General features: G+C 43.7%; 1 protein-coding gene across 3 annotated transcripts in view; it reads right to left on the bottom strand.

The window, feature by feature from the left end:
* The window catches only part of SLC1A2 (solute carrier family 1 member 2), a 150,312-nt gene that overhangs the window by 28,792 nt on the left and 100,293 nt on the right, over positions 1–21,227 (bottom strand). For all 3 annotated transcript variants that reach the window (XM_004264008.3, XM_033410674.2, XM_049712960.1), the window contains 4 exons: positions 20,037–20,205; positions 15,541–15,667; positions 7,444–7,677; positions 2,074–2,268 (listed from right to left, as the gene is read on the bottom strand). In XM_004264008.3, the coding sequence (XP_004264056.2) occupies positions 2,074–2,268; positions 7,444–7,677; positions 15,541–15,667; positions 20,037–20,205 (725 nt within the window). The remainder of the gene's footprint in view (positions 1–2,073; positions 2,269–7,443; positions 7,678–15,540; positions 15,668–20,036; positions 20,206–21,227) is intronic.

Raw genomic sequence — 21,227 nt, 5'->3', positions numbered from 1 at the left:
GCTGGTTCCTGGATGTTGTACAAGTTACCACACACACATTAATCACAGCAGAATGTCACAGTAACCCTGCAAGGTACATACGGTAGTACCACTGATTGGAAGGGTGGAGAAACTTAGGGTCACACAGCTTGAACATGGTCTGCTGGGATTTGAACACTTGTCTGCTTGATTCCAATACCACACTGGCTTTTGATGTCCCTTGATTCCTCCTCACATTGAAAACGCTATGACTTAATGAATTTGCTGAGAATTCCTGGCCACTGTTCTCTTGCCTGCAGGGAAGTGAAAAGATGAGGAATGTACTTGGAAGCACAGCAATGAAGCTGAACTTGGCTATATTTTTCTGACTAAATTGAAGACATTGAACTACATACACTCCATGGAGAGGGGGCGGTCCCCCCAGAGACAGCCCTTGTGACATGTACAGATATGGCAGATTCAGCTGAAGTTGCCAGGGGCACAAGTATTAAATATATTTGGCCAACTTTATCCTTTGTCCAGTGAAAATTCTCAGTCGTATCATTGTTAAGATAAAGGATAAATTTAAATAATTCAAGCACAGTCTCAACCACCTGGTCACTCCCTGGTACATCCTCCCACCTCTAAGTCCTCATCTACTGGTGTGAGCTTGATGCGAAGCATGGTTGCTTCATCAATGGGGAGAATTCAGGGCCATTAAGAAGCTCTATTTGTCTTTGAATTTTAAAGCAAGGGAGATTGGCAGTCTCACATGCAATCTGTTAGGACAGGACTTAGATGGCTTGATAATCTGACCCAAAGCATGTTTTCCACTGAGCAACATCACAGCACTCACTATATCATAGTCACATTTTTCTTTCATATCCTAGGAGTACTGTATTTTATTAAGCATCAGTAATAGTAATAATACTAGTAGCTAACATTTATTGACAGGTGACTATGCTCTCAGCCACACTAGAATATGTGATTATTGTACCCATTATACAGGAAACTGAGGCTCCCCTACAGTACTGCTATGGGCTGAGTTGTGTCCCCCCTGAATTCATTTGTTCAAGCCCTCACCTCCAGTGTGATGGTGTTTGGAGATACAGCCTTGGGAAGTAATTAGGTCATGAAGGTAGAGCCCTCATGATGGGATTAGTGCCCTTATAAGCAGAGATGTAAGAGAGCTTGCTCTCTCTCTCCATGCACCAAGGTAGGGCCATGTGAGCAAACATCTAGAAGGCAGTCATATACAAGCCAGGAAGAGGACATTCACCAGGAGCTGAACCCGCCGGCCCCTTAATCTTGGACTTCCCAGCCTCCAGAACTGTGAGAAGTAAACATCTGCTGTTTGAGCCATAGTCTATGGTATTTTGTTACAGCAGCCCGAGCTGACTGAGACAAGTACATACCTCATAGGGTGGTTGTGAGGATTAGATAAATTAATATATGTAAGTAGGTGTGATCTTTAAGTTTGCAGAGAAGCAATGTGTTTTTAGTGACGTCTTGGAAAAGTATTCTTTCTGAATTTTTTAAAATGATGAATACATATGGTAAAAATACCTTTAGTAAAAACAACAGAAAATATTTGCTGTTTATTTGTAATATAATGTTATGCTATATTGAGGAATCTCTTCCTCCCTGTATTTCATCATTTTTGCCGTCACTCCTTGGAATGCTGAAGGGAACATATTTTAATGAAAGAGAAACTGGATCCAGAGTCAGTTGATGTTGGCCCCAGTGACAGCCCTGCTGGCTCGTTACTGATGGTATTACAGCCTCAGACAAACTACCATGCCCCTTGAAGCCTGTGCTTCCTCATCTATTAAATAATAGAAATAACTGCCTTGCAATGTCACAGGATTGTTAAAAATCAAATTTCTGAAGCAATTTCACATGGGCAATACAAACATAAGGCATTAGTATGAGCCTGATTCCTTCTGAACCAATCTTCCCTTTGAGCCTGCCAGTAGTTCCTCTTCTCCTTTACTTCCCTCACCATTCTTCTAACTGGAGAACAGCAGTTCAAGTGGCCTCTGTGAAATGGAGTTAGCGTGGAAGGGGATAAGGTCAAAAGTTGTTTCAGTGCTTCACACCACCCATTTCACTCACCTTACGGTCACAATCTGGCCTCCATCTAGGATGACACCATTCATCTGGGCTATAAAGATGGCGGCTACGGCTTCATAAAGGGCTGTACCGTCCATGTTAATGGTTGCTCCAACTGGTAGGACAAATCTGGTTACACGCTTATCAATCCCCAGATTTTCTTCTAGGCAACGGAAGGTGACGGGCAAAGTTCCGGCACTAAGGGGCAAAGAGAGAGAGAGAGACAAGAGTTATGTCCATTTTAGAGAAGCAAGACAAAGCACAAACCAAAATGCCACCACAAAGCTTTCGTTCTTTTGTTCCAATCAATGTGACTTGAAAAAAGCAGTGTCTGGAGCTAAATTAAAAACCATCGATTTGCCATATAGGCCATTACAGAGTATTGAGTAGAGTTCTGTACTCCAGTAAAAATTTAAAAAATAAAATCCAAATAAAATTTAATTCTAATAATAAAGAAAAAAAAGCCCATTGATTTGGGGTCTCAAATACAATCTTATTAACATGGTAATAGTCAGCAAAATATTTTTGTTGGTTCTAGCTTTTGAGATCTACTCAGAGCTTCAAGTTCTCCTTTCCCTTTGGTCATTGTTTCCATCTTGGATTAAATATTGAAGCCCATGTGATTGCCCACATCAATTGGGCTGCCAAAATAAAGTGTCAGAAAAGGATCAGCTATCAACAGTAAGATGGAATGAGGAATTCTTGAATGACCCATAATTTCATGCTAGAAACACTGTTTCCAACAAGATGACTACATGGGTTGTATCTAGCCCCTGGGAATTGCCCTGAGCTGGGCCTGCTAATGTTGAGGAGGCTGGACAACTATGTTAATGACCATTTAGCAAGAGTTCAAGCTTCTAGCAATTCACTGGGGACCCTCACAGACAGTCCAACTCCCTGATAAATGGTCATTGCCAATTCTACAGTCTCTCCAATGACATAGGGCAGAAAAGCCTGTGCTCTGGAGCTAATCAAAGACCCAACATGGAGTGACTTCACCCCCACTCCTCCCAGGCATGGGATGGGAATTCACGACCATATGAATCAATCTCAAAGGCCAGAACTCCTGACATGTTCTGTGCCTTCTAAAACAGGAGACCTATAAGAGTAAGTGTTGCTGAAAGCCAGAATATTATTTCCATGTGGATAGAGGTGATGGGAGGGCAGGCGGATTTGCTTCAAAGTTTAAGCGATATGGAAAGCAATGTAGAACATTCCAACTGCCATGGGAGTACCTTGTGGTCCATTCTCTTTTCTCTTATTCAAACGTTAGCAAACTGTCCCCAGTGCAGACAGCACATTTTTCTCTCTTGCATTTATAGCCTTAGTCATAGCTCCCTCCTTCTACTTGTCAGAATTAGGGCTCCAGCCAAGCTGGACAAAGACATCTGCAGAGGTGTCAGTTTCTCAGAGAGTGGGACAGGACCGTCAGCTTCAGGCACGCTAAGTAAAATGCAGATTCCAGGGCCCACGCAGAACCATAAAAGTCCCTAAAGTTCTAAAATTAGGGTCTCCTAGATCTGCATGTTATCAACCCACGGAACCACAAGCCCTATTAACAACGTTAGGGAAACCAGAGTCATCTTACTGGAACATTCTTTGTGATTTTAGGTCAAGGGTCTTTCTCATGCCTCCTCTTTGGTCTTAGGTGGGGAGAAGAAATGGATGCTTGGAGATCTCTCATTACTAAAGCCTTATAAACCCAGGGAGAAAAGTTGGAGTCTGGCCTCATTCACATGCTGGGCTGCCATCGTACCTGGCTTGCTGCCCCAGCTGTTTTAATGAGAAGTTAGTGTCCCTTTATTCCTCTCTCACACACTCCCAGCCCTTTCCTAAGACCCCTTTGAGGTTACCAGGACACCATGACTAGTCTGAAATGGCAGCAAGGCTATGGTTGGCAGCTGAATTCTCATCGGTATGAATCTAAGGACACTGCTGGGAGGACTGGAACATATCCATTATTATTACTGCATTCATTTTCCCACAGTGTCATCAAAGGGTCTTTAGACAATTCAACAGATTGGAAGAAACAACTGGTAAGGCATGAAAATATTCTTAATGTCACTACTGGACAGGCTTTGTGTCTTAAAAATCCATATGTACCCCATCAGTCCAAACTGGGACTTGAGAATTTTAACTCTTTCCTGTGTTGACAGGCTGACATTCTGACATTGTTTTTTGGTTCCTGCCTCAGTGGCCATATGACAGTCTTCAAACGAATAATAACTGTCTGGTACTTGAGATTCTTCTTGTTTTTATCCAGATTAGTTTTAACAGCGCACTCGGAAGTCAGAGGGATGCAGAGAGACGTGTCGCAGGCCATCCCCACTCCATTCAGCTGCCCTGACACCAGCCTCTGTGCCTATTGAGAAAATGGGGTCAACCCTTCCCCTGCACATCCCCATTCAGTCCAACGTCTGAGGAGGTGGAAAGTATATTTAGCGCTGGCTGTCCCAGGGCTTTTCCCCTGTGGTCATAAGGGCAAATAAACCCTGAGTTAATTCTTAGTACGTGACTCCTGCTACAGTGACTTTTTTTAAAAAGAAATTCCGCATCTAGGCAAGAGCCACATTTTAACCAAAGATTAAAACCATATTTTTTTTTCAGATGAAATACAGGGCAAGGGGGAGATATGAGTCTAATGTTTGTGGTCTTGGTCAGATAACCCAAGAATTTGTCTTTGATTTAAATATGATTTTGGGTTTCCCCTATGCTTTTAAGATTTACCTTTGTCTTATAAAGGGGCTAGGATAATTGTCTAGTCATTCAAAAGAAAAGATAATGATAATATTTTGATATAGTGTAGTATCAAAACCATAAAGGTATTGGAAGAAAATATAAAGTTATATTTTATAATCTTTGGCAGAAAAGATATCCCTAAGCAAAATCAAAGTTCTAAATACCAAAGGAAAACACTGACGACTTTGACTACATACAAATTAAAACCTGCTAGTGGCAAAAAGCACTGTAAGGGCTTCTCTGGTGGCGCAGTGGTTGAGAGTCCGCCTGCCGATGCAGGGGACACGGGTTCGTGCCCCGGTCCGGGAAGATCCCACATGCCGCAGAGCAGCTGGGCCCGTGAGCCATGGCCGCTGTGCCTGTGCTCCGCAACGGGAGAGGCCACAGCAGTGAGAGCCCGCGTACCACAAAAAAAAAAAAAAAAAGCGCTGAAAGTTTTTAAGACAAATGTCAAGTGAAGGGGGACACTATTTACAACATATGACACATGAATTGATATTTCTATACATGTAGAGAGCTGAAAACCAATCAGGAAAGGATAAACACCCCAACAGGAAATTAAGCTCACAAACAATTCACAGGGCAGAAGAGGGGAGGGAAGGATGGTCAAAAAGAACATAAAAAAGATGTTTCCCCTCACTAGTAATCAAAATAATGCAAATTCAGTGAGATCACTTTTCACCAATAGGATTTGAAAGTATTAAAGTGACAGATAATGTTCAGTGTTGATGAGCAGGTGGATAAAGGCACACTCGTACCCAGTTTGTGGGTACATAAATGAGTGTACTTTTCTAAATAGTAATCTGGTGACATGTTTCAAAACCATCAGGGTGCTTACCACTGGATTCAGAAATTCCACTTCTAGAAATTTATCCCGAGGGGATCACCAAACATCCTTGCAGAAATGTATTTACAAGGATGCTTGTCACTGCCCTGTTTAATAGACAAGGTTTAAATGTACATTTGGGGTGGGGGATGTATTGTAGTACCTACAGTATATTATTATGAAGTTTAAAAATAGTAGTAATAGATATGTAGTAATAGATATAGTAAGAGCTATATTAATAGATATAACATAACTTTTATGATATGTTGACCAGTGAAAATAGCAGTGTACAATATCTATACATAATAAGAACTGGAAATGTACATAACTGTAAAGATTAACAAAAAGGTTACTACCAGTTATCAGTGGTGTTGCCCATTCTTCTTCCTCCAAAATTTTATACACTGAACTTTTTCATAATGACCAAATACCATGCTCATAACCAGAAAACAAAAATAAAACTAAACATGATTGTTTTTATTTTTGAAAAAAAAGTTAACTTTTTCACCAAAATGAGAAAATCTTTATGGATAGAGATACTTAGCGATAAGAAATGTATAGGACCAAGAAGGAAAAAGAAAATGTTGAAGTGTTTCCCTTCATCTTGGGAAACTGAATGCAGAATCTAGATCTCCCGAATTGTATAGATTTTCGCTTTTTCTGAAACCTCTCGTTCTACTAGTACAGAATTCTCACTGATTTGCAAGATGGAAATATAATTTGGCTTTCCCAGGTTGTCACCACTATTGGCCTGTTAGGTCACTTAAGAAAAACCTGACTGACTGCTCAGTAGTTTTGGGAAAAAAAAAAAAAAGCAGTCTCCCTGTGTCACAGTGCGGCTGCCTCCTTGGCAGTGAGTGGTCATGGGTTCTGTAACAAGGACCTGCCAACCTGTGACTCCAGAGATAACGCTGAGCTATGGGTTACAGAGTTTACTTGCCTCCCTGCCACCTGCTTTATGGCCTCAGTCTTTGTTTTGTGACCCAAGGATACACGTGCAGAAATAAAAGCAACTATTGCAGGCTGAAAGAATAAAACTCTTTTAGTCTTTGAAATTCTACATTGCTGGCTGTTTCTTATGTATCTGTTTTTGTTGGGTTGTTGGTTTTATTTTTGCTAAATTCAGTCCAAGATGATATCAAAAAAAAAAAAAGAGGTTTTTTTGCTTGCACATCTCGAGTCCTCACTGGCCTCTGGGAGGAACTGGGACTAGGTAATGAAGAAGGAACTGACTCTCGGTCAATGTTAAGTCAAATCAATGCCAACTTGACTTTCCTCAAAGTCAATGGGGCAGAGTAGTTCCATTACAGGTTCAAAGACTTGTCTGATTTCCGGTTTGTTTGAAAAATCTCACCTAACCTACCGTTTACCCTGCAAAACCTTGTTCTCCTACTTTTGAAAAATTATTCCAGTACAGTGATATAATAGCCTTTCTCAAATCACAGGTGAGAGAATTTCTTAAATAAAATAACATCCTGTTACACCCTTTTGGAAAACATTTAAAACTGAACTGATGCTATATGTGGCAAATTATGTCTAGAGATGAATAGCATGTATTCACCTGGGAAACAATATGAGATCATAGTTCCAAGACAGCTACATACCAGCAAAAAGTTCATCAGAAAGCTTAAAAGTTCCTAAAAGGAGTGAAGAATCTAAAATGTTCCACTTTTTCAAAAATATTTTAAAAATATGTGAAAAGTGTTCTCACTGAACGCTGTGATGGGAAGGTTTTGAAAAAGAGGAAGTGACAAAGAAGGAAAAGGAATGAGCAGAGAGAAACAACAGTGATTTCTTGTGTTCTCTACCTGGAAGCGGTACCCAGGGCAGTGATCCAAGCTTGGAAAATTCCAGCAAAAAAAGAGAAAGGGTTTTTCCTGGTCACTAGAAAGTAAATCAAGGGGAGAAAGATGCCCCCATGGATGATGAGGCCGACAATCACCGTGATCATGTACATCCCCAGTTGTCTAGCAACCACTTCTAAGTCCTTGATGGCAATGATCTTCCCACAAATTAGGCAGGCGATACCTAGGGGAGAGTACCTGAAAAACATAAAAGAAAAAAAAAAGCATTGAAGAGCTGGTGATGGGATTCAGAATTTAAATCAGGGCCCTCCTTCATACCACACCCTGAGGAAAACCCTTTGCATTCTTGTAGAGTGTTGCCAAAAGAGGACTATGAGATTCAATAGATGCTATATTTTGCTTCCGACTAACTGCATTATCTGAAATATTTCCTATGGACCTGGTAGCCCCCGCTTTGATGAAAAATCCCAAGGCAAACTTGGTTGCTCAGGTAATTGTTTAGGGCTAAAGGAGACATGATTTACCACCTCTTAAGTAAGCACCAAGATAAAAGTTGAGAGACACCCAGGTTACATCTTTGAGAATCTTATTTGATTTCTCTGTTCCAGATCTCCTTCCTTGAAAATTGAGAATAAACTTAGAGCTTCTCAGAAAGCTCATTAGAGTTTCACCAATTTACAAACACTGGTGTTTGTAGATAGTGCTTTGTTTTTGCCTTGGAAGGAATCTAGGAAATACATTGAGAGAGAGAGAGAGAGAGAGAGAGAGAGAGAGAGAGAGAGGGAGAGAGCTGCCCAAACAAGAAAACCATCTGAGCCAAGAAGCATGTTTAGAAAAATGTGGTTTTATTCTTCCAAGTCTGAAAGTGTTTCTTTCCATACCTACTCCAAGAGTAACGCTGGCTGCCATCCATCGTGTTTCAAGAATATGGGGACACATCCACACACTTAATTCTTACAAAAACCCTAAAACCAAGGAATCATTATGCCTGTTTGGCAAACGAGGAAATTGAGGTTTGGAAAAGTTAAATAACTGGCCCAAGACCATGAAAACAGGAAGGAGGAGGAGAAGAATCTCAGATCTGTGAAACTCTGCCACTGGGGGTTTTCATCCCTGCCAACCAAACCACTTCCTTGAAGGAGCAATTGTAGCTTTCTGTACATCAGCAGACAATTTGTTCTCTACCAATCTATCCTAAAATAGACTTATTTTATATTTCTATATTATTATTATTTTATAGCATGCTTGGAAACAATCTACTGTTGTCCTCACTCTTGAGTCAGCTAACCACGCTCTCTCTCGTCTTGGGTATACTTTTTGTTTGGCAACACCCTTTTTTTATTGCCTAATCCGGTGGTGTTAGAGCATGAACTTGTTCAGCCTGTAACACTCCTGACTGAAATGAAAATGTTTGTGGGAACGTGGACACCTTATTAAGAATTATGAACATATTTGAAAGAAAGACTGTGGGGCAAATGAAGTCACGCTCCCAGCCTGGGGAGGGGAGTCAGGAAAAAGAGAGGGCCAGCAAGAAGATTGGGTGGCTTTTGTTTTTTCAGTTGTTTGGAGCAAAAGCACTTCCTGGGTTAAAGCAAAGCCATGAGTAGACGAGAGTCATATACATGATTACACGAGACATGGAGCTTGTCCAGCCACTTACCAGCTATATGACCTTGGTTAGTGACTTATTCCCGTTTTACAGATGTGCAAGTCGAGGCGTAGAGAGGCTACCTGCAACCTCATGGGATTGCTGTGAGGATTAAGTTTTTGAACATGCATAGGTACGTGCTATCAAAAGTCCCTCCCCCATCCCTGTCAGTGCCATTAGTTCTCTGACTTCTGACACAGGAGTCCCTTGCAGGTTCTATTTTCACACATCTACCCCATGTCCCCTCATCACCTATGCGTAATGAGTCAAGTCTGAGTTGAAGAGGTTTTCTAAGGCTACTGCCACCCAACTGCGCATGTTTTTATGCGCAAACTATTTTTTCAAGAGGAATCTTCTCCTGAAAGAGCTGATTTGTAACTGACACTAAGTAGTTAGTGTCAGTTACGTGAGCGTGGCTACTCTCCCTGAGGAGCATCTAGCCTGTAGTCTCCGTTTCTCCATTCCTGGAGGTGAAGCCTGGCGATGTTTGAGGGCTGCTTTCCCGGGAATTAGGGAGTCAAGTCATTAAACCTTCGGCTTTCCCACCATTTTATATTATCTTGCTGTGCCCATAGTCACAACATCTCATAGATGAGTCGGGTGGTCTCAGGGGCCAGCTCTGTGTTCCCTGCGATTGTAAACAGCTAAGCAGAATGCACTTTCTGATAAAACCAACAAGCATCCAGCTTCATAAACCAGGAGACTAATTCTTTCCCAAGCACCAGTCGCCCCTTAAAGATGTCCAGAAAAACGCAAATACGAGCTGTTTTGGGTGCCATTCAATCTTCCTGCTCTTCTAGGACAAGCGATTTGTAGAATGGAGAGAAAATGTGTTCAAGGCTCTTTGCCAAGCAAGACCAGCTATAGAGACCCCTGGAGGACACATCTGCCGGAGCCCAATGTTAGAGAGAGGTGACAGGTTATCTCCAGAGCACTCAGCTCACTGGGAGAAACCTGAGTCCCCACTATCAACGGACAGTGTCATTCAAAGGCCGGAAGGTAGAGTGTTAGGGTAAATAAATATGGCAAGCAGGGGCCCTAGTTAACCCAAACACTTTGGTCTCTGGAGCTAGAATGAGCCTTAATTAGGACAGGGAAAGAGACTTTGTTCTATGATGTTTTTTAGGGTCATGACTTCCCTGCACCTGTTTTCAAAGCAGGTAGCTTAAGCCTCCTTAAGCCTCCTCCTTAAGCTGGAGCTTCTGAGTTCCTGGGTTTCCATATGAACGAATTACCTTGTTGAAAATATACTCAATGGAAAAGAAAAGGCAAATGTTCAGGGCTCAAAGTCACCATTTAAAGTTTCTGAGATGAAGCAAACAAAGCCATAAACTAAAGTGCATAAAGAGGCTGAGAGCTCCCTTGAGTGTTCTGAAGCCAAGTGATGGCCAGTAATTGTTGGACCAGTTTCTAAGTTAGAAGGACATAACTACAGAGCTGGGAGAGGGAATGGCTCCCTTGCTGCCCTGAGACTGCCTATATCCTCAGCTCTGGGCTTCATTTTCAAAGCCACTGATTCATCCAGGACTGGCCTGTGGCATCTTTTTCTTACTGTTGCATCACCCATCCTTGCCTCTGCCCACTTTGCGCCTCAGTCCTGTCATCCTAAGGTTCCAGCAAAGATGCCCCCTCAGGTCTGCTCTCTACTCCACAAACAGACTCGTCCACAGCACTAACATACCCTGAACTCAGTCAGTGCATCCACAGACTTCTGCCTCAGAATCACCTGGCCTGCCTGAGACAACATGGATCCCCTGGACCCACCACATACCTATCGAGTTAGAATTTCCTGGAGCTGGCCTTGGGACATTTATATTTCAAACAAGTTCCTGGGTAATTCTGATGTGTTTGGAAATCAATGTTTCCAAATAAATCAATGTTTCCAGGAATAAAATCTGATCTGCAGCTGATGAAATACAGATAGTCCTTGGTTAGTCTTTGGAAACCATTTACTTTATTTAGCTGCATCTTATTCAAGGCCTTTGGTTTTAACCCACTAAAGTGATAAATTTGGGACTTTCAGGCATAGGACAGAGGGTGGGCCAGACACCTGGAGTGGAGGTAAGTGGAGGGACTTTCTCAGTCCTGCCATAAAGCCACTCTGGTTCTGTCCCACATGTTGCCAACAGCAACACCACTCTGCCAGTTTGGGACAGATTTCGAGAGAACTTAGAGACGGAAGTCTGTCAATAAAGACTTAAACATGGGCTTCCCTGGTGGCGCAGTGGTTGAGAGTCCGCCTGCTGATGCAGGGGACATGGGTTCGTGCCCCGGTCCGGGAAGATGCCACATGCCGCGGAGCGGCTGGGCCCGTGAGCCATGGCTGCTGAGCCTGCGCGTCCGGAACCTGTGCTCCGCAACGGGAGAGGCCACAAGAGTGAGAGGCCTGCGTACCGCAAAAAAAAAATAAAAATAAAAAAAATAAAGACTTAAACATACATTCCAAGAGTTACCTAAGGTGCTCTCGGTACTCAGGGTAAGGAAGTAACACAAATCTCCGTATTCCCAGTCCACTTAGGGAAAGGTTCTGGCTATCCAAGGAGTGACTTTTGCTGGGAGTTACCATATGAGGATTAGAACTTTTCATCAGGATAGAGTGAAAGTCAGTTCATGGAGCCTCCAGGCTCCATTATATCACCAGTGCCTAAAATTGTTGTCAGCATGGCAGAGGTGCTCAAAAGTATTTAGGAAGTGAAGGAATGAATGGATGGATGGGTGGACTGGTGGATGGATGGATGGTGGTGGTGGTGGGTTAACTGGGAGGGAGAATTGAAAGAGTGAGCAGAGATTTCACTTCTCACTTTATGTTTCTATGGTGGTGAGATTATGAAAAGTTTTACTTTCTATTTAAGTTTTGCAAATTTTGAAACACATGTTTTAAAGTACTTTGTGAAAAAATGAGGATATGAAAATCACACCGAAATGAAGGTTTTTCTTATTTTTTTGTGATTCAGAGGGCTTTGCGGGGCCTTCCCTGGTGGCACGGTGGTTGGGAGTCCGCCTGCCGATGCAGGGGACACGGGTTCATGCCCCGGTCCAGGAGGATCCCGCATGCCGCAGAGCGGCTGGGCCCGTGAGCCGTGGCCGCTGGGCCTGCGCGTCCGGAGCCTGTGCTCCATAACGGGAGAGGCCACAGCAGTGAGAGGCCCACGTACCGCAAAAAAAACAAGAACAAAAACAGAGGGCTTTGCGGGATTCTTAAGGAATTCACAAATACAGAGAAGCAAAGGGTTACAGATTGAATTGATAATAATGGTAATTACAGTGTAACAACAATAATAATGCTAGTTCATACAAAATGCTCAGACAGGTCCTGGCACATAGGAAATGCTCCATAACTATTGGTCACAATTTCACTTAATTCTCACAGCAACCCTATGATATGGATTCTATGATCAATCCATTTCACAGATCAGGACGAGGGGTTTAGAGTGTTTCTAACTTACCTAAAGTCACACAGCTAGTAAGAGGAGGATCCTGGGTTCAATCCAGTCTGAGGTCAGATGGAAGTTGATTAAGGTAATGCTTCTCTATAATTCCAATTACTTAGGCTGTGCAATGAGTTAATCTCTGTGCTTAGTTTTCTCCTCTGGAAAATAGGGCTCACCAAAGTACCTATTTTTGCTAGGTATTATTGTGAAAAATAAATGAGTCAATGCATGTAAAGTATTGGAATAGTATTAAGCATACAGCAGGAATCTGGTAAATCTTAGTTGTGATTTAATAATAATTATAATATTATTATCTTCTCGATAATAGGTACAGGACAGTAATTGAAAAAGTATTGAGCATATAGCAAGAATTTAATAATTCTGTTATAATTTTATAATAATTATTGTTAGAATAATAGTAATCTCCTCAAAGATGCATTTTGCTATTACTACCCTTCTTACTACCACGTAGAGAAGACTATGAAAGAACTCTGATGATTTAAGCTTTGAGAGTGTCAGTTAAGGAGTGGTTGGTTGTTTTATCCAGAACCTTCTCACACACATCGTTTTCACTTGTTGATGAGGCAGCTAAGGAATGAAAGAAATATGTAGGATTGGCATCTCACGTCATATTACACCCTCCGGACTGTTAGCCTAGATGAGGTAACCCAACAGCTGTCAGAAACTGTTCCATAGGCCTTATTCCTGACTCACAATTGCTCTTCATCTCCTGGGATATGATGCTAAATCTTTAGGAGATTTGGTTTCAGTGAAGAGGAAACTTCTCGATCCACACCCACTCCATCCCTGCAGAGAAGGGAGGCTACACTTTATCCCATGACTCATCTGATTTCCTAGAAGATTCCCTCTGCTCCAAGGGCTCAGTGGAAATGACAGTGGTATGGATAAAGGAAGGAATCTTCATACATTACCCACATCGCTGGCGTCATTATACAGAAAAATGGACTGCATATTTAGAGCTAGGGTGCTCACTCTGCTAGGAATTTTAGGAAATGAAGGCAGATCCTAAGGTTTAAAACCAAGAGGCCTATTCTGCTTCACGTATTACCATTTATTAATCTCTCAGCAAGCTCAGAATGGATTTAAAAATATTTTTACAGCATGACCTCGTGTGTGACTTTAAATCTTCACACAAAAGAAATATTCAGAAATCTAGCATTGACTGGGAAGTTGAAGAATCAGTACAATAATCGAAAAGAACACACTATTGCACTAGCATCCTTTCCATGTTTCTAAAGTACAAGAAAGCAATGACCAACACCAGCCAGACCTATTAAATACGGTTCGTGAAATCACGGGAAACATCTTCTTGATCTAGGACCCTGGGGCCTTCAGCGAGCCCCTCGCTCAAGTTTTAATAAGAATTTACTACAGGCACATCATCATGTTTGGAGATAAAATACAAGTCGAGAACAGATTGTGCCCTTGTAAGTTGGGAGTAAGGGTCAAGGAAAGGAAGAAGAGAGAACGAAGGTGGAATTTCAGGGGAAGACACATGGAATCGGAGGAGGACCAGAGGCGGAGTGGGGAGGCTGGTGGGGAGCACAGGGAATCTGTAACGCGGAATTCCTGTGGCAAATAGAGCACACACGTGGTTTGGCCTTATTCCTAGGCAGGCATACGGGACCGTCATAGGGGTCTGAAATGGACGTATGTAAAAATCTTTCTGTCTGATAGATACCGGACACGAGAAGTTTCCAGTGACTGGAGGTGACACAATTTCCTTAGTGAAGGAGAGAACACCTATACTCTGGCTACCCTATACTTCAGAACCACTGACCATAAACACACATGAAATGAAGTGGAGACAATATTGCTTACATGATTCAAACAACAACAAAAAACCCCCACCCGCTTACATATCCAAGGTTTTGATATCAGCATAAACCCCAGCTCTTCCTCTCCCTAGCTCTACACTCTTAAGCAAGTTAACTCACCTCAGTGAGCCTCAGTTGCCTTTTCTGTCCCATGGGGACCATAACACCATCTTTGCAGGGTTGTGGGGATTACATTTGATAGGTATGAAGCACTCTCATGGCTCTTGGCAGATAAGAGGAAATTAATAAAAGATAGTTTTTATGATGATGGTGGTCACGATGATGTTGAAGAATCAGGATTTAGTGTCTCTGGACCAGTTTTCTCCGCTGTAAAACCAGAGAGTGGGGCCAGATTTCCAAGAGCACTTACAATTCTAATCTTTTGTGATTTCACTTTTTCTTGCACGGCCTGAGAACTGCCTTTTCTTTTTATATGAGTCACGAGTAACCCAGGTCTAAGGTGCATTGCTTTTGGACACCAGAATACTGGCGCAATGGTTCTCCCAGACACCCTGGGTCATGCCCTATTCCTGAGATCTTGGCCCTGTCTTGGTGTAGTGTATCCTGATACCGCTCACCTTCAGGATTACTAATTGGTTTTTTCAGCTTTTCTGTCCTTTCTTTCTTTCTTTCTTTTTTTTTTTAACGTCTTTTCTTCCAGGGCAGGGATGGAAGGGGCCATCCCTTTTTATGTAAGGGGCCAAGTACTAAATATTTTAGGCTTTACAGGCTACGCAGTCTTGGTCACAGCTACTCAACTCTGTCCTTTTGCACAAAAGTAACCCTTGACAATACATGAACAAATAGGTATGGTTGGGTTGCAACAAAACTATTTATGGGCACTGGATGTGAATTTCACATCATTTTCACGTGTGGTGGAATATTACTTCTCTTTTGATTTTTTTTTTCAGTCAAATAAAAACATAAAACCCATTCTTAATTCACGGGCCATACAAAACAAACGGCAGATAAGATCTGGCCCACAGGCTATAGTTTTCCAGCCCAGTTTCTAGTGAAAGCTCCAAAAAAGAGATTTGCATCCCTTTCTCAAAGTCTTTCTGGAGAGCCCTTTGCTTGGTTCATGCCTGCCCACTCTTTCCTGCTGGGAGGGCTCCAGTGTCCTCTGGCGACCCCAAGGCCATCTCACACGCCACCACCGTGAAGTAAGAACAAGCCCACTTACCACATGATCATGATCACTAGCTTCATTACAATCTCATTCAAAATGTTGAAGAATTCCACCATCAGCTTGGCCTGCTCGCCCATCTTCCCCATGGCAATGCCAAAAGCAATGAAAAACCCTATCAGACCTGTTGGGTGAATCACAGGACACAGAAGGACAAATTACCAAGTATGTGTTTCTTCTCCCTTGTTCGTTACTATCCCCCGTGTGTGGAGCCACATTCTTACCACCTGTTACCCTACGAATTAGGCATTAAAAGACAAAAGCATTACGTTTCACACTTCTCCCCCGGATGATTATGGCTTTCCTGAATACTTTCCACACAAGCAAGTTGAACTGTAAGCAGGTTAGTTCCTTGCAGAAAAGGAATTCATTTTCATTCCAAACTGAAAAGTACTCCCTTCTCTCTCCTCCTCACTTACGAAATCATGTGGAAGCAGATTCCATTAGTACATAGATTAAAGAAGGAAGGCTTGTTGGGACTTGGGGATTATCATGCAAACTTTGGAGCCAATATTAGACTAGCAGAGACCAATTAGCCAATTCAGTCTCTGCCAGGGTTATGTCTGTATTAGTTCGGTGTTATCCCAAGTTAATGCGTGGCTGGTGTTTCACTCTAGGAAAATCCTAAACATAAAATATTTCTCCTGTTGCTGTGTGCCTAATTGGAGAAGGAGGAAGAATCTCGAAAAATCCAAGGGAAAGCAATGAAAAATCCAAAACAGTTGGGAAACCCCAAATGACCCAATTTGTTTGGATTTAACCTGTTATTTATTAATTCATCATCATTGTTTCCATGGTCAAAATGGTTAGAATGCTTTCTTTTTTATTGTGGTTTTTTTTTTCAGGATCATAAAGTGAGAACATAGTCTTTGTCACTTCCTAGCCCCTTGGCCCTCTTCTCCCTTCACTTGATATCCCTTGACTTCCATCTAAATGCAGCCCCCCTCCCCCCAGCCCCCAGGCTCAATCTAATCCCAGGCCAGGAGGATTTGAGGAACCCTGTCCCCACCTCTTGATGCTGGCATCAAATTGCACTAGGTCCTGGACCAAGCCCAACAGCCAACCTTGGGTCTTATTTCTATGTTACCTTTTACCTCATTCCCTGAGTATCTGTCCAGGGAACCTGCCTGATACGGTAGCTCCTCCAAGGCAAGACCTGGCTTCTCTCTCCCCAGAATATTTTCTCTGGCTCCACTCTGTCCCACCCCTCTTCCTCAGCCTCTCACCCTGGAGTCTCACCCAGACCCTCCCAGGGACTGGGGCACACTACATGGCTAACGGATGTCCCTGTTACTGCCTGAAGGCTCTCTGGATTTCTGATAACCAGTCGTCATGCGCCCCCCAGCTCCCAATCTGTTATTGCCAATCTTGGGGCTCCAACGCTGAAGGCTTGCATGGACTATAAATCAATGTCATTGTCCCCTTGGCAACAGGCCCTTGCTTGCCCATCTGACTTTTTCTCTGACCTGCAGTACGGGCCATCCACTCTTCCCTCTCTCTCCCTCCTCTCCTTACACCTACCCTGTCCCAGTTTGGCAGACTTCATTTCCGGTCCCTCCCTATTCCATCCAATTTCCTATTGCGTCCGTCCTTTTATGCCTGCAGTCTTGAGCTGTATCAAAGTAAATGATAGCATTATAATATGATTCTCTTAGGGGAAAATTCTTTCTAAACCTCTGCTTTTACCTTTTCTCTAGTCACCGAAACCACTCACCTCCCACACCAAGCACACGTCAACCCAGACTGTTCAACTACCCTTTGCTACCCTCAGCAAAAGAAATCTAGCACTTGCACTGAAATTGTTAATCCTCGGTAGTTAATATTTCCCCTTTTTAGCTCTTGGCCAGAAAGCTTAACTAGTGACTTATAAGTGAGTTATTGGCCATAAACACAAAGGCTTAGTGAGAATTAGCATGACCTAGAATCAGAGTGACAGAAGAGAGTGACCTAGTTCCGTGGTAATGGAGGAAATCAAATTCAGGCTCTCGTCAAGTCCATGGAGAGGAGTTTGCTAGGTGTGTGGTGAGCAATAATCTGGGAACATTCTGGCTGAGAATAGCTAGTATCACTTGGTTAATTCCATTTGGAAATTTTAAGAGAAAATGTTCAAGGTCTCAAGGTCCCCAAGAACTAGAATAAAATAGCTTCCCTGGCAGGGTCACCAGAAACGGGCCATCTCTATGAGTGTAAGAGAGAGATGTTGAAAGGAGCTGTCTCTCACAGGAGTTGATTTAAGTGGTTGGGATTGAAGTAGAGCCCGGAGCAGTCTGGAGGTTTTGGGGATAAAGAAATGAGTCTTTAAAGAAGTGGGGGGCCAGAGCCAGGATTTTTATCTTCACTCTTGCAATGCTTGATCCTTGGGACTTTCCAAAGCCAAAAAACAAACCAAAACCAAAAAAAAAAAAAAAAAAGGCCACCATCTCTGCCCTTGGAAGACAATGGAAAGAACCTTATTTCAGCCATGATTTGTAAATGGGAAGTTTCTCAACAATCTAACTTCCCTTAGCTTTCCAGAGCTTCAATTTGCACTTGGAAACCCACAGCCAGCTTGTGCATTTCCCTCTGTAAACACTGCCTCATTGAAGTCGCTGGAACAGGGGTGTTTCATTTGAACAAAGCCCTCTTAGACTTGGTCACTGGGGTTGAGAGAGTCGTGAATTGTGTTGAAACTCCCTGGTACAGCCAAAGGTCATGTGACTTCCCAGAATCCACCAGAACTCTGGAAATGACCACAAAAGTCTTCTGAATGATTCACCCCAAAGCTCTGGCCCCATTACTCATGGCCACAGTAGAAAATAGTGGGGCCACTTTGACCATAGGGTCTGTGGGGCAAGGGGATTTGGGAATGCCTGAAAGGGTCACAGATATCTGGAGAGTGGGAGAGAAGAGCCACTCAGGGTTGGATGCTGAGGATATCTGCAAACCCTCCTTCTCAGAGGAACTCTCCTATCTTCTCCTCACTCCTTCCTCCTCTCGCCTCTCACTGGTTATCAGCAATGTTTATTGATCTTCTGTTGCCTGGCAACCCGGTCAGCTTATCTCTTCCCTCACTCTCTGCTTCCTGCCAGGTCAAAGAAAAAGACACTTTTCACTGGTCAGGCAATCCTTCTCCCTCCGCCTCTGTTTCTCCACCATTCTGGATAAGTAAGGAGAACGGTTACCAAATTTAGAACAAACAAAAAGCACTCCCAGGTAAAATCTGAATTTCAGAAAAACATTTTTTAGTACAAGTATATCCCATGCAATATTTGGGACATACTTAACACTTGAAAATTATTTGTTGTTTATCTGAAATTCACATGAAACTGGGCACCCTGTATTTTATCTGATGCCCCTATCAAAGAGACAAGGGCATTTGATCTCCTAGATGGTGAAGTGAGCTCAACCTTTTCTAAACAGCTCTCATTCAAATCCTTAGAAATCTCGCTTGCATGGATCAACATACTTCTTCCACATAGATTTCCCATTTCTCCCAGCTTATGACCAAATGTCTTGTCTTGGGACACCATTCTAACAGTGGATGGGGGTTATTATGGGTGGGGGAGTGAACCCGGAGGGTGGATGGGGAGTAAAGTGAGCAAACTGGAGTCACCCACACAATGGGGAGTCTCTCTCCCCTGTGGGGTGTTTTCTACTGAGCCGCTTAGCACTCCACCCCCGGCCATTAATGATGACAGCGGCTCACATGATAAAGCATATGGCGCGTACCATCGTGCCTACGTGCGCAATCTCATTGAATCCTCACAACGATCTACAGGAGAAATGCCAACCACATGCCCGCTTTACAGATGAATCTTGAGAAGTGGAGGAGGCAGCCCACGATTAGATAACCAGTGAGTGGTCCATAAGGGATCCAAACTGGATACAAACCAGTCTAACGTCAGAGCCAGAGAAGCCCTGGGATGACACTCTCGGAAGGTTCCAAGCTCACTGAAATCCCGGAAAGTTAAGCCAGACAGTCTCCTTTTGACAAGCTCGTTTTGGCATCAGCGCCAACACTTTCGCTCCTGATAGCACTGCATTTGTTTACAGACTGTGAGGGCTGGGGTGGGACAGCCCCCATGCCTAGCATAGTCCTGGGACAGACACAAGGGCGCCTCAAAAAGAAATGCTTAGGAAATGAAAGGATTGGACGTGTAACTTCATGAAATGGAGAGTCAGAGAGAGTGACTTGCCAACACCACGCAGAAAGTGGGGGCAAGTGCCCTGCGAACGTCAGTCCCCTCGCTTCGCCCATACCCCAGTCCAGCTGCCACGTCCCCACGTGCTATCGCTCCTGCCGTCTCCCTCACCCCTCCCCTCTCAGTTTTCAGTCCCAGTGACCCTCGAATTCGCTCCCCAGAGACAGCCTCTTGCTCCACCTACAGGACAGCAGGGCGATCAGCTTTCTGAGAAGGAAGCCAGGATGCCTAGGTGCTGACCTGCAGGGAAAGCTGGCCATGTGGCCCCGGCAGAGGCACCTCCCCCAAGGAGATGAAGCCCAGTGTGCCTACCTAAGACATTCATGCCGTCCTTGAACTCCAGGCCCTTCTTGATAACCACCTGCGTCTCCTCAGGCGGCTCAGTCACAGTCTCATTCAACAGCGAGAGGACAGCATTGGTGGCATTGCTGTCCTCGTCTGATGGAGTGGCCACCAGGACTTTCTTTGTCACTGTTTGAATCTAATGGAGTGGGGAAAAAAAACCATAAAGATGAGAGGTTTGGTGTAAAAGGTCACCAAAAGCCTGGCCGCTTACATAAATGTTTGAATTCCCAATATGTCAAAAATATTATAATTAAGAAATGGCCAAACAAGGTTATGAAATCGGGGAATATTTTATATGTTTGTGCTTGACAGAGTGACGCTTCATGGCACAAATGCAGTGGGAGACGACTGTCCTCATCCCACGATAATGACGGGATTGATAACATTCTTTTGTAACTACTATAAGCAGTGTGATTGGTAATGGGACCCAAGCTTCAGGTTGAGGGATGCCTGTCTGCTTGTTTCATTCCCATGGAGATAGTAGCAAATGTGAGACCCAGCTGGATGCCCTGCTAGCTCCTGTGGAGGGTCCTGGATCTGGTCACGAACAGGAGGGCAGGGGTCTTGTTGGAAGTCAGATCAGCACCTCATGATCCAGGTGATTTGCTTCTCCCTGCCTGGTTCCTGTCGCACGGAATCTTCACAGGCCCACTCTCACTGAGGCTCCTCCCAGAGCCTGGCTCTGCTGGGAAGCTCCATGTAGCTGCCAGATGTGCCAGCTGCCAGCAGCCCCCATGGCAGGGTCACTGGCTCCTATGCCATATGTAAGGTGGGAAGACACCCACTCCTTCGGGGCGGTGGTGCCAAGCCTTGCTCAATGTTCCCCAAGCATCCCTGTGCAAACTGCCCCCTAAGAAGCTCTCACACTACTCCTCGACATCTGGGGCGGCCACCCTATTTTTAAAGGTGCCAGGCACCCTGCATGCTGTGAAAACTCACGTCTAAGCCCCGAGAAACACTACCTCCAGGGGCATTAAAACAGAAGTCATGCAGAATCCTAGAACGTCAGTGCCGGCACGCAGTCGGCGACAGATGGCTGAAGCCTGAATAGATACAGAAGAGGGGGCATGGAGAAGTCAAGTGACTCATCAGACGTCGTAGAATTATTGGGAGAACTGGGACCTCAACTCAGATGCACTGACCACCGCTGAGGTCTTT

Source organism: Orcinus orca, chromosome 8 (genome assembly GCF_937001465.1).
Source record: "Orcinus orca chromosome 8, mOrcOrc1.1, whole genome shotgun sequence".
In the NCBI taxonomy this organism is placed as follows: Eukaryota; Metazoa; Chordata; class Mammalia; order Artiodactyla; family Delphinidae; genus Orcinus; species Orcinus orca.
Note: the sequence above shows the minus strand (reverse complement) of the source record. Positions and strands in the feature narration are given on the sequence as shown.